Source organism: Ursus maritimus, unplaced genomic scaffold (assembly GCF_017311325.1).
Source record: "Ursus maritimus isolate PB19 unplaced genomic scaffold, ASM1731132v1 scaffold_3, whole genome shotgun sequence".
NCBI lineage: Eukaryota > Metazoa > Chordata > Mammalia > Carnivora > Ursidae > Ursus > Ursus maritimus.
The window spans coordinates 14,258,612-14,275,495 of NW_024425563.1; the positions used below are offsets into that span (position 1 = coordinate 14,258,612).

Genomic DNA, 16,884 nt, shown 5'->3' on the forward strand with positions numbered 1-16,884 from the left:
CCCCAGCCCCGCCCGCGCCCGCCCCGGCCCGCCGCTCCTGCCCTCGGCTCGGCCTTCCCCGCCTCGCATCCGTGCCATCGGCGCTCGATTGCGCGCGGACTCCGCGCTCCGCGGCTCGCTCGCTCGCTCGCGCTCGGCCCGCCGCCCCCGTCCCCCGCCCCCCGCCCCTCCTCCCGGCTCCGCCCGCCCCTCCTCCGCCTCCCGTGCAACTTTTGCCGAAGCCCCCACACACAGCCATGCTGAGCTGAGCTCCGGCCGGGCACTGGCCGCGCGCTGCCCGCCCCGGCTCCCGCCCCACCGCGGACCCGCTCGGGGCCGCGGCCGCCACCCCTCGGCCTCGGCTGCGCCTGCCCGCCCGGCCGCCCGGAGCCCCGCGCAGGGCCCGGACGCGGCGGCGGCGGCGGCGGCGCCCGGCCCCCTCCCCCGGCGCCGGCCAAGTGAGGCGGTGATGCGGGCGCTGGCGGCCCCGGCTGCGCCGAGAGCGGAGACACAAGCTCAAGATGGCAGATTCCGACTGAGGCTGGGGGGGCCGAGCTCGCGCGCCGCGTTCCCTTCTCCGTTGCCATGAATCGCGGACACCCCGGCCCCGATGGCCCCCGTGTACGAAGGTAAGGGGCGCCCGGCCCGCCGACCCCGCTTGCCCAGCGCCGCCCGGCCGCCGCGGCCCCCGCAGCTTTGTTCTGCCCGCGGCCCCTCGCCGGGCAGCCCCCGGCCCGCAGCCCCCCGGGCGCCCGGCCTCCGGCGCCCCACCCCCGGGGCTTTAACCGGCTCCCGACCCCTCCCCGCCTCCCCCTCCCCTGCCCACGGAATGGCCGGGATCCGGAATTTAACAGGATCTTATTTCCAGGGTGGAGAAAGAGGCGGGGGGGTGGGGGGGGGTGCGAGGGTGGGCTACTGCCCGAAGAAAAGAAATTGGGAGGGGGCGCCTGGGAAAAGACAGACCCATGACTGTGCTTTTCATTTATTTGGAATAAATAAGGTGATGCGGTTTAGCTTTCCTCCCCCCCCACCCCCCAAGAAAATTACCTTTAGGGTGATCTTTCCACTCTGTCCCCGCGGCTCCCCTTTCCACTGCTCTCCACTCCCTCCCCACACTCCTTTATTCTCCGCTAGCCTCTGATTTGGGGGGGCTGTCGAATCGGAATGTATGGGGCTAGGTGATGAGAAGGGGGTACAGAGGAAAAGTCCATTTCAGACCCAGGCAGAACAATGAAATTGGCTAAAATCTCCCCGTATGAGCGTGTGTAAGGGAAAATGTAGTTTAGGTTTTCAAGTCGCGGGGGGGGGGGGCGGCCGAGACGTTTTCCTGGGTCGGTCTGGGTAAACGTGCGTGGTGCACCTTCACCTGGCGTGGGGTCATTTTTCTGATTTGACTGTCTTTAGGAAGAAAGAAAAGAACGGAGGGCAAAAGCACTCCACTTCCCCTTGCCCTCCCTCTCTCTTTCGTTTCTCTTCAGTCAGTTCTTGTCAGCTTCCAGCCAGAAATCAAACCAGAATCAACTAAGTTTTTACACTTCGGTGTGTTTTTGTGTGCTTGTAGTAGAAGGAATTTTAAACCGAAGGGTGCCCGATTTTTTTCAGTCATTTCATCGTGAAAATGTTTTTCTTATGAAATCATTGAAATAGCAGCCTTTACATACTTTTAGCGTTGGTCCATCTGGCTTTCTTTCGGTTTTGTTCAGATATTCTGTGGATGAAATAGCAAATGAGAGGGGAAAGGGTTTGTGTGGAGCAGAGAGGAGGGGCGGGGAGCGGAGGTTTTAATCCTTCTATAAATCCCGAGAACAGTGCTGGCGAGTGAGACAGGGAACGCATTAATAGTTTTATCTCTGTTACAAGAGGCAGATTAAAAAAAAAAAAAAAACTTATCTGAAAAGAAAATCTGTTATTAGTTCCAGGGCTCCAAATGAATTTGGTTTCTGGATGGAATAAAGTTACCAGTCAGGCCCTGGATAATGAGGCTGTAAATAACCTATGGACTGTAAATATTTTTTTTCAGACTCTCTTAGAAACAAAGGGGCTGTTTAGAAGGCAACAGAGAGATGTTATTCCAGGGGCTTTCCTCTTTGATTCTGAAGAACACAAGGTCCATTTAACCATTCGACAAAACAAAACGAAATTTCTAATCACTCCACCATGCAGAATAGAACGAGCCGGTGGCTCTGTGAACATGCCAGGAGAGCCCATGTCGGGCATTCATTGTTCGTCCGTGTCTATGGGAGGGGGCTACAGTCAATGCTCCCACTGTCTATGGAGTGTTAAAATGAAACAATTTTCTCTTTATTAAGTACCTCCTTGAGACTCCCTCTGCTGGACACTCCGGGTGTGCATTAAGGAGGAAACTTGGCATTGAATTCAGAACTATAGTAAACGGCTGCTTTCCCTTTTACAAGGGGCTGGGTACGTGGGCTTGGGATGTATTTTGTCAGCTTCGTAAGAAGCCTGTCTCCGAAACTGTGCTGGTCCTCTCCCTATCCTTTCATTCTAAATCCATAGGGAATGTAGGCCATACCCCCGAGGCTAAGACTTGGCACTCCCGTTCTGACTACAGTGTTCTTTCGGTGCATTTCACCAGATAAAGAATTGTGGGTGGGTAAGGTGTTAAGGTTTAAGCATAATCGTGGATCTCAAAGGTCTCAGGAGCTCACTTGTTTTTATTTGCAGGCTTCATTCCCCGTTCCAGATGACCTACCTGGTCACCTCTTAACACCCTGGGTTTCACTCAGTCTTACCTGTGTGCTGTCTTAACTGTTCCTACACTTTGTACCCTTCGACTCGGCTGGAGTTTCTGTGCCTCCATCCTCATTTCCCCAGGCTTCCTCCTGTCCCCTCCTCACCCAGTCCAGGCTCACTGGGCGCAAGCTGAGGCCTGGGTCATTTTGAAGGAGACTGTTGGTCATGCTCTAAAACAGACAGGTGACCTCTATAAAGGATTGTGCTGCTGGAGCCTACATTCACTTAGTGTGATGAGTGCTTCTAAGACTCCGGTGACCTCTTTTTTCCCTCCTTGGCGATATCCGCTGGAGTCAGTGAGCCTGATTTTTTACCATATCCCAGTCAGAATGCATGGGCTCCCTGTGTGTATCCTGAAGGAGCAGGGCTTTTCCTGGGGAATTCGCCGAGAGGATTTCTAATCATTTTCAAGCTACTAAAAAAATGGAACATGGGGTTCTTCTCAGGAGCAGTATAATGACAGGTGAGGCATTTCAGCTGGAATTCAGGAGTGCGCCCATTCCTTTAAATGGGGTGCAGTTGCCCCAAGTTGGGGTACTGGGTGAAGGCCTGAATGCAACAGTGGGGCATTCTGAACTGCCAGCTGTTTAGAGAGAAATGCGGTCTTTGAAACAGGGTATGTTTGATAATACAGATTCATGGGTAGCAAAGTGTTACCAGTCTTCTGCTACTTGCTTTTAAGGTTAGGTTTATAAATAGTACATTCATTTTCAGTAACTTGGTACTGATTAAGTTAGACTTCTTTAAAAAGGTTTATTTTCTTTAGAAAGTTAAACATTTGCCTTGCAATTGTGTTTACTCCATCAACTTGCTTAACAAGGCTTTTTTCAATATGTAGTGCAAAGGCCAGCCACATAGGTCTAGATTGCCATGGGTTCTGAATTAGAGGACCCTAAATCCCAAGTTAATCATGTTCCACTGTACCTGAGATGTGTCATGTCACTTAGTATAGGCTTACACAGTCAGACTTCCCAAAACTCTCATACCGAAATCTCTCATCAGATGGGTCTGAAGACACCTACCAAAATGCCTACCAAGAAATGGATTCTGAATCATCTTCCATTAAAAGAATTTGATGACACATGTTCTAAAATATCTTTTCCTGTGTTTGTGTTTTATATTTTTAAAATGAGTAAGTATAAATATTTTCATTCTGACCACTTTTGAGTAGTGAATCAAGGCTCATTAATTTTACCTTCAATTCCGGACGGTGTGGTCCAGTACTCCAGAGAGACCTGGGTTTCAGTCTAGCTGTATGACTTTGGGCGTGTTAACTTAACTTCTCGGAGCTTTGCTGTGTTTATTGTGTGAGGACTCCATTAGAAGTGAGTACCTGTGAAGTGCCTGGCTGTAGTAGGCATTGTGTTAGTATGTGTTAAATCCCTCTATTTTGGGGGGCTGCTTACAGGCATGATGACTCCAGGGAAAGAATAGCCCACAAATAGTTTAGAAAACCAATAATAGCAACATTTCAATTATTAATCTCCTGCTATTCCTCTTCTAGTTTGGGCACCAGCCACAATAAACCCCCTATGGCCACAGAAGAAAGAGCCTTTTTGACCCCCTCTGTGACCTTTCTAGATTTCTATTCCCACTGAGTTTCTGCTGGTTTCAGGTAGAGAATTTCTCACACTCTTTGCCACTTTAAAAATGAGGAAACAAACCGTTAGAGCAGAGTTTCAGGAGCTGCAGCTGTGCCACTGTGAAAGTATCCCGAAGTATGAAAGATAACCTTCGCCCCTGACCAGGATCCGGGCCTCCCCCAGGCTGGCCCGGAAAGGGAGCAGCCAGAGGTGGCTCCAAGGACCTCCTCAGAGGGGCGGCAGCCGCCCAGTCCCAGGCTAGGGTCTGGCTCATCGTGCATTCAACATAAGTGTTCTTATAAGAAAAAATTTCGGTGCCTTATGCAAGTTACAGCTGCTTCTAGTCTTTGTATTTAATTTTTTTTTTTTTTAGTGTTTCTTCATTTCTCTTCCTTCCTCCCATAGAGACTAATCTTGGGGAACCACCTTTGAGGTTTATATGAAACAAAGTAGTGATCAAGAGGGTATGATATGTAACCATTTTTTATTGTTCTCTGAACATGTAATTTGCTCCTGCTTTCTGGTAGTCTTATGATGACGATTCAAGCACTTCAGGTTGCTATCAAAGACGGGATTCAGAATAATGCCAGCCCGACTTTATGTAACCACCAATAGAGTGTGAACTTGAAAGGCCCAAACTCATAATAGTTCCATTTCATATGGCAATACTCTATTGGGGGGGAAAAAAAGAAGAAGAAGAAAACGGAAAAGCTGGAGTATAGGGAGGTCTTTATTTTCCTCTAAAAGAAACTGAGATGCCTGCAGTTCACGGCACTAAGCGTGACTTAGGCTCCGTTTAGTCTGTGTGGCACCCTCCACTCCCATGAGCTCACTGTCCTAACAGGCCCCCGAGGTGGGTGCTGTCACCCCCGCTCTACAGACAGGGCACATCTTTAATGAATTCACTTAAAAGCATTTAGGTAGGGTCCCTGTCTTCGAGGAGTTCAAGGGGTATGGGAAGTGAAAGTCAGAAGTACACATGGGCTCCCCGGACCATGGCCTGACTCAATATGGAATGCGTGTGTGTGTGTGTGTGTGTGTGTGCGCGCACCTGTGCGTGCATGTGTGCCAGTTTTTAATTCTTAACATGCTAGTGTTTCTTCACGTGTAAAGGGAAGACCCCATTTCCCTATTTTCTCTTGAAAGATATATTTTTTAGAATTTGGATCAAACAAATATTTCGGAATGTTGGAAATTCCTGTTACAAATTTCCTTAGAAATCACCCTCTCTAATTACCATCTCTTCCTCCTTCATTACTTACATTTTGTATCCTTGTAAATGCAAATATGTTTCTAATTTGCACACGCCACTGGGTGACTTTGTTTTTTGGTATTTAGGGTTCTGTGTTCTGTTGTGAACAGACCCCTGCATCATCCGTGGCTGTTGGAGAATTAATTCCTGGCTTTGCTGCCTGGCTGCGATCTTGTATTCCAGGTGGTTTTGTAGTGCTTATTAGTGAGAATAGAGATTGGGGGTCACTCAGCAGATCTCTCAGGGAGTTGTAGAAGAAAACCCAGCTCTGCCTCTCTGGGGCGTGGAACCCAGGGCAGCAGAGGACCTTGCGGGAAATGTAGTTCATTCTCCTGCCTTCAGGAAGGTGATGTCCGTGACTTGAAATTGTCAGTTCATCGAAACAATTTTTTTCCAGGAAAAGGTCACACTAGGAACCCCCTCAGTAACTAATTCCAGGATTCTGTTAACCCGATTGCCAAGAAATTCCTGGGCCCGCCTGAAATCTCACCTGCCAGCTTTCAAACCTGTTTTCTTTTACTCAGTTCCTTTCTCTAAAACCTTTCATATATTTGAAGATAATAACCGGGTCTCTACAGCTCTTTCCTCTCAGAGCCTGTTCTGCGTCCTCTCTCTCCTCTGAACTGTCTCTGGTTTCTCCACATTAAAAAAAAAAACAAAAAACAACGGTGGTGGTCGAAACCGAATACAGTTCTTTAATAATGGTCTCATTAGTACAGTGTACACAAGAAAAATGACTTCAGGGTTCTTGCATCATTGTGAACCCCTGGAGGGCAAGAACCGAGTCTGATTCATCTTTGTAGCTGGGCGGTTCGTTAAACCTAGTGGGTACTTCATAAATATTTGTTGAATTGACTCTTCCTTTAATATATCTAAGTAATAACTTACATTACACCAGCCCTGGGTTGGTAACTGATAGTTAGCTTGCTCTCACCTCTGTCCTGAGTCTTATCTGCCCTCTGCTCATGTCTAGCCCTCCTTCACCCCAACAGTGCCACCTTCTGCTTGCCTCTGAATGTGCTTGATCACTTTGAATTCACCCCTCTACTTCCAGCTCTTTAGAACCTTATTTATCTCCTACAGATCTGACAGAACGCAGAGGACTCAAGTGTATAAAGTTGAACAGCTCATGAAAGAAGAAAAGAGCACACAAGAATCTTGATGATTCCATGTAATATCAGTTCATCCAGCTTTAGAAAGGACAGTTTGTCAAATTCTTTGCAGATTCTGAGTCAGCTAAAGCCATACCTGTTTTTCCAGGTTCTCTGTGAGGTGTAAGCTAAGTGTTCATGAGAGTGGCTACAAGTCAGCCTTAAGAGCCAGTATTCCTCCCTGTCTTTGGTCTAAAGCCAACGGAAAAGGCAAAAGATACTGATGGATAAGGCCATTCAACCTGTGGCTTTCTGATGAGTGACTTTACCATTAGAAAGTAAGCCAGTGAAATAGTTGCTAGTAAAAAAAAAAAAGCAAACCTTGAAAACAGCAAAATAATTTTGTGGTTTTTACAGCCACTTATTTCTACACATGGCATTGAAGAGATTTGTAGTGTTTTGAAAGTGGTCTGTTTTAGCAATTCTTGCCTAACTTCTTTTGCTGTTGTAGGTTCTGATTAATTAAATGCCACTGTGTTTGAGCGGAATTAAGATTGATTGACTCTTGCATGTGCTAATGCTGTAGACTTTCTAAAACCTTTACCATCAAAGAAAGAGCGCAGTCTAACGTGTGAGTGGACAAGGGCATTTTCCTTCAGGTTCTGCTGCCCATCCTCAGGGAGAGATCACTGCAGAAGCTGCCGTAACTTTGGGTGGAAAAGCACTTTCGGGTCATGCACTTACAGATTGCCTCCTGATGCAGTAAGGTTTGCTTCTGTGTTTTTACCCTTTTCCTCATATCAGTATCACCTCATTGATTCAACCTGTGGAGTTGCTATTCACAATATAAAATGATTTTTCCAAGAGCTTATCATAAGCAAAGTGATCCATCATGCCAGTTCTGTGTGGAACTTTGGGTTTCATAAGGCATTAAAAAACAAATTTTAATGGTATGTGTGCCTGCAGTCCTGTTAAAAGTCCTGTGGTAAGGAGATTTGGAAAACTGGTTTATTGCTGGTTGTGGAAGTATATTCTCTCTCTCTCTCTCTCCCTCTCTCCGCCCCCCCCCCCGCCCCGTGAAGAATTTATAGAGCTCTGACAAAAAGCAGCATGTAAATTTTTGAAATTATGCAGAAAGGCAGCGCGTTACACCCTCCTGAGTTCTGTATGACTGCCCCTCCTCACCAGAATCCAGGCTGATAGCAGCTTCTTGCAGGAAAGTAAATTTCAGGGGAGCTCGTTACAGGCAGAGAGAGAGAGCACGCTTGCACATGCGTTCAGCTTTACCCTCGAACCACTTAAACTTGCAGCTCCAGCACAGTATGCTTACTGTTATGCATTAAGTATGACCTGCACCATCAGGGAAAGATTAATCGATATTCATTATGTTCTGTTAACTGAGACTGGGAGGTTCTCTAATATATTACAGAAATGTTTCGTTTTAGAAAATAGCTAAAGAAACTCTCATTTAATTATACCATGACTTCAGAAAAGGATTTAAGGCTGCCTGAAGGGTTAAATTTCTGGAAGATGGGGAATTAATTTGTGTAGATCAGTTTTGTGGATCAGCTTATTTCCAAGGATGTCGGATAAGTGAGGTACTCCCATACGAAGAGACAACAGAAACAGTCAAAACTCTTGTGCTGGCTTAACAAGGTGAATAAGCAGAGTGCATAATGGGATTCATTTGCAAAGTAATTTTTGCTTGGCTGGAGTGGTAAGCACAAAATAGACCAGCAGACGAGAACGGTAAGTGTTTGGGATCAGTCGTTGAAAGGTTTAAAAGGGGTTCTAATTCAAGAGACATTTTATGGTGTAGAGAAGGGGACCAATGTAATCAAAATGATACTTGAACAAGGTAATTTTTCCTGGCCTGGATATAATAGTGGAATGAGGCAGCCACAGGGTGAGCCATGCTGGGAGGCCGTGTGCTGCCGTGGGAGGTGTGAGCACCGTGGAGATGGAACGGGGGCTCTGGTTGGGGTCACATAGGAGAACATGCATAGAGCCCTTCTCAGTAGGCCTGACCCCAGCGTTCAATACGTATTTGTTCCTTTTCGCTCCTCCCCACACCTTATGGCCATCAGGAAAGCTTGCAGGTTGGCAATATCATGATATTTACCCTGTTTTTCTAAAGAATCTCTTCTTTTTATAGGCTCTCTCACATTCAACATTGAGATCAGGGTATCTTGGGATCTTACCGGGCGCAGCGTAAACCCGGTGGGATCTTCACACACTAGTATCAACCTTTGACACAGGGGAAACTGAGGCCTAGAGCGGTGAAGAGGCTGCCCTGAAGTCCCTGAGAGAGAAGGGAGGAGGCAGAACTGGGGTTCTCGTCCCCCAGGGCAGTGTGCGTAGAAGGCTCAGAGCACTGAGCGGGGCCCTCCTTGGGCTGCGCTTCCAGCTGGACGTCCAGGGGTCGTGGTTCCAAGAGGCTGTCAGAGCCACTAACCTTTTCCCCCAGACCTACCTGTAAGGGAGCTGCTGAGAGGGGATTCTCCTGGGTCCCCATGCAGCCACGGTGCCTTCCTGAGCTCATCTGGAGGGAGTGTTTCCCCCTTTCCCAAGGAAGGCAAGGTCACCTGCTGTCAGTTCCAGCGCTAGAGTCTTCTCTTAGAAGTTGTTCCTCATGATTCTCTGAGAAAGTTCGCAGCTGTCAGCATGAGCTACTTATTAACAAAAATAGAAAAATCACAGAAACCAGTAGAACCGTGATGAGTTTCAGAGAACTTCAGAGTCCCTTCCAACCATTAAGCAGCTTTTTTTTTTTTTTTAAATTCTGATTTTCCAGGTAGTTTAGAGTCATTTTTTTCTCACTGACATGACCAAAACTTGCATCCAGGGGCCCTAGGGAAGGCTGGGTCCCAGGGACCTAGAGCATGTCAGAAGAGCATGGTGCCCAGCCCGTGAGGGGGCGCACCTCTTGACCTGGGGGGACATCCCTCCCCTAGGGGGAGACGGGACTGGGACCTTGAAAGTACGGGGTCCAGGGCTGGAGCCCTGCCCCTCCGCCGTTCTGAGGGCAGTGCTGATAAGGGGACTTCATGCTGTAAAATCTGGGGCAACAAGGCAACTTGAAATGTTTCCTGTTTATACAAGTCATGGCTGGTGATTGCTTCACTGGATATTTAGCTTTCCTTTCTTTCCCTCCTCAACCTTGATCTTATACTCTGCTTGCTCCATAAAGCAGAGTTGATGAAACTGACCCATTTCCTGTTGCTTGCTAAGGTAGCTCAATAACCAGTATGTCCCTCCCACAGTGAAACTTGACTGAGAGCCTAGTAAATCCTGCGGCTTTTCTGTTTCGTCTGTTTGAGCCCTTGAGGTGCACAGCCTCTCCTACTCCTCTCCTTCCTTGATGTCATCTTACCTCTCTGCTTCTACTTATTACTTCCCACTCGTCTGCCCACGGCCAGGCTCCTTAGCCTACCTATTTGTTTTTGGCTTTGTGTATCTTGGCTGTGTATTCACCTCCACATACTTGCAGGTGTGAGGGTCTAACACCCTCGTTTGGGGCCATTTGCGCCAGGCCCTGTTGGGAGAGGTGGTTCTGCGACTTTGGCATCGTCCTTCACCTGGAGGGCTTGTTAAAACTCATCGGGGCCCTGCCCTCACAGTTTCTGTTTCAGTAAGTCTGGGGTGGGGCTCGAGAATTTGCATTTCTAATTGAGAACCCCTGTTTTAGAATGAATGCATTCAGAAGGAAAAATCAGTACCTGTTTAAAATAAGATGGTAGTTGTTTTGATAACAGCTTCCTTAAAGGAGTGAGAGTGGGAGACCTGACATTAGCATTATTTTCAGTTCTCCTGCCCTTCTGTGGCCGAAACTTCCTGAAGCCATAGGACAATGTGCAGATCCAGCCCCTGGCCTTCCTGCCTCTGGCTCAGGAGAGATGAGGCCCCATCTTCTCCAGGGCCTGAGCTACCAGAGTCAGCCAGTCTGTAGCTCATCTGGTTTGGCCCTGGGGTCCCAGAGTAGACTGGGCAGGTATCATTCTCGAAATAATATGTCTCCATTAACTAACATAAAGAGCTCTGTGATCTCTGTTTGCACAAGAGGACATTGAGGCTTAGAGATGTTAAGTAATGTGTCTCAGGTCTCTTAAGCAGTGACTGGTAGAGGCAGGGCTTGCAGCCCACCTGATATCAGAGCATGCTCTTCTCTTGTCCTCACAGGTGAGTTGGAGTGGTCCATGCGCCATACAACAAAGAGATACGCGATTAGGATCTGTGGAGAAGGGGACGGACGGTTCTAGAGCGTTAATGTCTGTCACACACACGTCCCCAAGGCTCTGCTGTCCCATTTTCCTCCTCTTCATCGAACAGGATCATGTTGACGAGATGATCTAGCATTTAGTCTGGTGGCTGGCGTACAGGATGGATATAGTAACGGGCAGCCAAGGCATGAACCCCCTTTGAGCAGCAAAACGGATAAAACATCTGAGAACAATCTTACTAAGACCGCTAAGGGAAAAAAAAATGTTATGAAAAGATGAAAACAACAGCTAATGCCTGTCAAGCCCTAGCTGCTGCTGGTTCTGTTGTAAGGTTTCACATGTGTTAATCCATTGAATCCTTGAAGCAGTGCCGTAGGGTAGGTTCATGCTACCTTCGTGCTATACAGAAGCCCAGGAAGCTTCCACGGGTTGAGAGTGGCAGAGCTGACACTGACCCCAGGCAGTCTGGATCCAGATCTGGCGCCCCTGACTTCCAGCCCCAAGGGGGAAGGTCCCCCCAACCCCTTCCTCGATGAGGGAGTAACACTGGGAAATAGGCTCTTCTTTGTTTTTTCTTCAAATGTAGATGTTCTTTGTTTCAATCCAAAATGTACATAAATGTCTTAAAATTTGAGAAACTGACTTCTGTGGGTCTTCTTGAAAGATGAGGTGGTGGGCATAGAACAGTCAGGCCTGAAAGAGGAGAGGAGCCAAGGGGCTAGCTCTACCATGTGTGAAAACAAGCCATAAAGCATCAAATTTGGCACAAAACTTGACAGACCCATCCGTGGGGCGGAATACGTGAGCCAGATTTAAGGCCCTGTTGTCTGTGAGCATTTAATAGATGATGAAGGAGGTGCCACGAAGCAGTGGGCGAAGGGAAACCTGATTTAACAAATGGGAGTGGGACCATATGATAGCAATTTGAAAAATCTCAACGGATATTCTCACCTCACATCATTATACCAACATAAATTCTACGTGATTAAAATGTTAAATTCAACAAAAATCTGTTAAGCACATTCAACACGCCAGGTACTGTTCTGGGTGCTGGGTGTCCTGCAGTGAACAGAACAGACCGAAACCCCTGCCCCGAAGCAGTGTGCATTTGAGTAGTTAAGGGGAAATAATCCGTTTTGGGTTTTTTTTTTTTTTTAAAGCTTAAAAGAAATAGAAGTGGATATTTATTAAACCTCTGGAGGAGTTGAAATTTCTAAGCTTAGAATCTGTAGAAGAAATTATAGAGGAAAACATCAATAGTTTTTGTCAGTGTAACATTCCCCAAATGTTTTACCATCATGAGATGTTCCTCAGCGTTGTTCAGCGTAACATTAAGGTGTGTCCGCAATGTAGGATAGATTCTCCAAAGTAGAATTAGCAAGTCAAGGGGTATGAACATTTATCGGGTTCTAGATATGTGCCACTATGTTCCTCCCCAAAGTATTTTTATACTAAACAAATTGAGCCACCTAAAAGCCTTACTACGTTCACCCACCCAGTCCTTCAGGAAGGAAGAGTTCCTCATTACTCTGGGGACTGGGCCCTCTCTCCTCATTCCCAAGGGCTTTCCATACCATCTGTGTATCAGGAACTCCCAAACTTCTGTCTCTGCCTAGATTTCTATTTTGAGTTCCGGCCGTAGAGCCAACAGTCTGTTTGCCATCGCTCTTTGGATGTCCCACAGGTACCACCTTTAACACGTACAAAGAAAAAACGTTGGGTCAGGCCTTTGAAATATGTGCCTTTTCCAGAACTCTTCATTTCCATAAATGGCATCATCTTCCAGCCAGTACCTGGGAATCATTCTTGACTTCATTTTTCTTCACATTTAATCCATCACCAAATGGTATTGATTTTTGCCTCCCAAATATAGCCATTCTTGTTTCCCACCAGAGTTACGTTCTATAAAGCTGCCACAAATACTGATTTAGCAAATACTGAACCAGTGCTCCTAGGTTAGCTTCCTGCAAGACTCTGGTCATATTTTCGTCAGCTGATCAATACATAACCTTGTCTAAGTGTGCTTCTGTTTGAGGACACCTTCTTTAATATATATTGTTAATTCATTAATGTGGAACGCACAGGCTGTGGCACTGTTAGCTCGTGCTTGAGTGAAGCTTACCAGCACAAGTATTTTCTCTGTAAGGCACATCACAGCCTTTTTACATTGAAAAACGCTAGGCAGTCCTTCAGCACTATGCTTGGGGGTCATTTTAAATCCCCCAACAAAAACCACACACACAAAAATGTGAAAAACATGGTACTAAAGAGACAGTGGGAAGTATACTTGCATATAGTACAAGAACAGAACCCAGAAGGCAGAGCATGGCCTCATGTGACCTCATCTGCTGGGAACACATGCATCAGGCACGTCTGGGAATGACTGTGAAAGCACCCTCTGAGTACCGATCATGGGATTACAAATAAATTCTAGTGAGTTGGTAAATTCGCAAATAGGGAATCCATGAATAATGAAGGCCCACTTGTATATGGTGAACCTGTCCACTTCTTTCTATACTGCCATCCCCTGGCCCAGTGGTCAGCAAACTCATTCTGGAAAGGGCCACATAGTAGGTTCAGTTGACCCTTGAACGACATGGGTTTGGGGCGTCAAAACGCACAGTCGAAAATCCACGTATAACTTTCAACTCCTCCAAAACTGTATTAATAACCTACTATTGACAGGAAGCCTTACTGATAACATAAACAGTTGATTGACATATATTTTGTATGTGTATTATATGCTGTATTCTTATAATAGATTAAGCTAGAGAAGAGAAAATGTTATTAAGAAAATCATAAGGAAGAAAAAATACATTTTTCAGGACTCTGTTGTTAAAAAAAAAAAAAAAAAACCTCGCATGTTAGTGAACTTGGATGGTTCAAACCTGCGTTGTTCAAGGGCCAGCCGAATTTTAGGCTTTGCAGGCCAGCCGGTCTCTGTGATCGCTGCTCAGCTCTGCACTTGTGAGAGCAGCTGTAGACAGCACATGGATGGGCGGCTGGGACTGGGCTCCAGTAAAACTTTATTTACAGAAACAGGCTTTGGCTGGAGCGGCCCTAAGGTAGTAGTTCGGACGCTGCTAGCCTAGTCTAACCCAGCACAGTGTCCTCTCTGGACAGGTCCCGACCTGCTCATCCCCCGTGTCTGTTCTTGAGCCTCCAGCCAATGTCCATGGTGATCTTAAGCACACCTTAGATCTGATCCCTCTCCCACTCCAAGTGTCCCACTGCTTTCATCACACTCAGATAAACCCCAAATCTTGCATATCATGGCTCCAGCACGGTCCCTTGCTGAGTTGTCCAGTCTTATTTTATGCCAGGCTCCCCCTCTTCGCCCTGTCCAGGACTCTCCAGGTCTCTGACTGTCCCAGCTGTTTACTGCTTCGGCACGGTTGCTGCCAGTCTCCCTGCCTGGATCCTCTTCTACCTCTTGCCTGACTCACTGCAGCTCACTCAATTGTCACTTCCTCCTGTGCGAATTAGCTGCGCCCCTCTTCTGATCTCAAGGCACCCTGTTCTTTTCCTTCACAGCACTTAGAGTGTTCAGGTAGCCATTTATTCGGGTTTGGCTTCCACCTGCCTCCCCCCGTTAGACTGCAGGCTCCGTGAGGGAAAGAACACGGCTGTGGAGTGTCCGTTTTCTGCTCGAGGTGCCTTCACACACGTTGCATGCACTTCCTAAGATTTACTGAATCAATGACTGATCGTGCAGCCCAGTCTTGTTTGTACAGTTTTTTGTATGAAGCTACAACAGAGACCTGAAAAAGTCACCCTTTTAGAGAGTACTGTATATCTTTTAAAATTGAGAGTGATGGTTGAAGAGAAAAGTCATCCTGAGAAGTGGATTTGTAAATGGGTGTGAATGTGTCTTTATTGTCCAAGGATGCATTCTGCCAACAGGTATATCCAGTCCCGTGTTTTCTCCCTGGGACTTGAGTGCTATGTTAAGTCCTGCTAGGCTCCCTTTGCCCCTGGAGAGTTTTTGAACTCTGCCAGTAATGTCTTCTCACGGGGAAGTGGGGGTCAAGTGTGCTCGAGGAGGCATTTGGCACCTCTTTTAAAGACTGACTACAGTATTAGTCTGGGGAGAAAGTCTTTGATTTGTCAGAATCATTTTAGCAATAAAATTCCACATTAAAGATTGTTCCCAAGTCATTCCAAGAATCCTACATGCTAGAGATGGGTAGACAGCATATTTTGGAAAGATAATACATCGTTTCTTAGATAGCCTTTTGTAGATTAGCACGGTGAGATTTAAAGCCTATTTAATTTCTTTTTTTCAAATGTATTATTATAGAAATACTACTTCTACATCATACTAAGTGAGGAAATAAAGGCAAGAAAACACACAACACGTGCGTGCACGCGTGTGCATGCTAAGATTACCAGTTATACCTTGCAGGTCTTTTCTGTGCATATATATATATATGTGTACATATATATGTACATATGTACACATATATATATGTACAAATACTTTTTTAGAAAGTCCAAGTTAGATATATTAATTACTGTTTTATGGGGCGCCTGGGTGGCACAGCAGTTAAGCGTCTGCCTTCGGCTCAGGGCGTGATCCCGGCGTTATGGGATCGAGCCCCACATCAGGCTCCTCCGCTATGAGCCTGCTTCTTCCTCTCCCACTCCCCCTGCTTGTGTTCCCTCTCTCGCTGGCTGTCTCTCTCTGTTGAATAAATAAATAAAATCTTTTAAAAAAATTACTGTTTTATAATCTTTTTTTTCAATGAATAGTTTCCAGCCTTGTCTTTCAGTAAAGTTCATTTCATTTAATTCCTTGTCCATATTCAGATTTCCTGAATTGGCTCCCAAATGTCCTTCGAAGCTGGTTTGTTGAAACGAGTATCTAATTGGGGACCGTGCACTATGTCTGGTCGTAACTTCCTTTTCGTCTCTCAGTCTGGCGCCGTCTGTCACTGAAGCAATGGGCAATTACCTGTAGAGGCTCTTACCTTTTCGATCTGTGGGTTTGCTGCTGCTGCTGCTTTTTTTTTTTTTTAACTTATTTATTTGAGAGAAAGAGAGAGAGCATGAGTGGGAGGGGGAGAGAATCTCGTGCAGACTCTGTGCTGAGCGTGGAGCCCGACCTGGGACTTGATCTTACGACCCTGAGATCATGACTTGAGCGAAACCAAGAAAACCAAGAGTCGGATGCTTAACCGACTGCGCCACCCAGACGCCCCTGTGGGCTTGCTTCTTTAGGGCAGTGCTGAGCTTGCTTCTCCATCCCCTGCATTTGCTGTATCTAAAGGTTTCATGGGTTCAAGTTCACCATTTTATGCTAGGATACCCTGGAGGTGATTCTGTGCACTTCATTTACCTTCCATAGACCTCCTATTAGTGAAGCTTAGATTGACCCCCCCGCCCCCCCGCCCAGCTTAGGTTGTGGTAGCCCTGAACCCTCTACTCTCCGGTTCTGTTTCTCCTTTTGACACCAAAAGTGATGTGTGTGGTGTAACTTTGGTATATAGACTATTTACCAAATCGTTGCACCAAGTAAGTATTGCCCATCATCATACATTCATTAGATTTTGTGAAATGATATTTTTGTAATTCTTTCATTTCTTGTGTAAAGTAGAACTTTCTCTCACCTTTGGGGGCTATCTGGTTACCCTGGAATAATAGTTCCAATGGAAAAGGCAGGATCTTTGCTAATCCTCTCTCCTTAATCATTAATTTTCAAAGAAAGGGATTGGGTAATAGCTTTTTCAAATAGTGAGGAATGAATTTTTTTCTGTCTTTATCATTGTACAAGCATGGGCTTTTATTGATTTGGTGTGTTTTAATTGTTAATCTTTTTGTTGCATCTTCAGGCAGGGAGACCCCTTCTAGCTAGCTGCTGTGATGTTTTGACAGGACCTCCATAAACCCAAAAAGCTTTCTTACTAAATGGCACAAGATGCCCCAAGGCTCATCTTGGACTTTTCATTGGCCTCAGACAATGGTATTAGAGACCACAGTCGGTGCATTGGGGATGGTTATTGCTA

At 46.4% G+C, this 16,884-nt stretch overlaps 1 protein-coding gene across 3 annotated transcripts in view; it reads left to right on the forward strand.

Annotated features, from left to right (window-relative positions):
• Window positions 1-495: 495 nt before the first annotated feature.
• Window positions 496-16,884, forward strand: part of HIPK2 (homeodomain interacting protein kinase 2) — a 172,450-nt gene continuing 156,061 nt past the window's right edge. For all 3 annotated transcript variants that reach the window (XM_040643945.1, XM_040643946.1, XM_040643948.1), the window contains exon 1: window positions 496-608. In XM_040643945.1, the coding sequence (XP_040499879.1) occupies window positions 590-608 (19 nt within the window). In that variant the 5' untranslated portion in view covers window positions 496-589. The remainder of the gene's footprint in view (window positions 609-16,884) is intronic.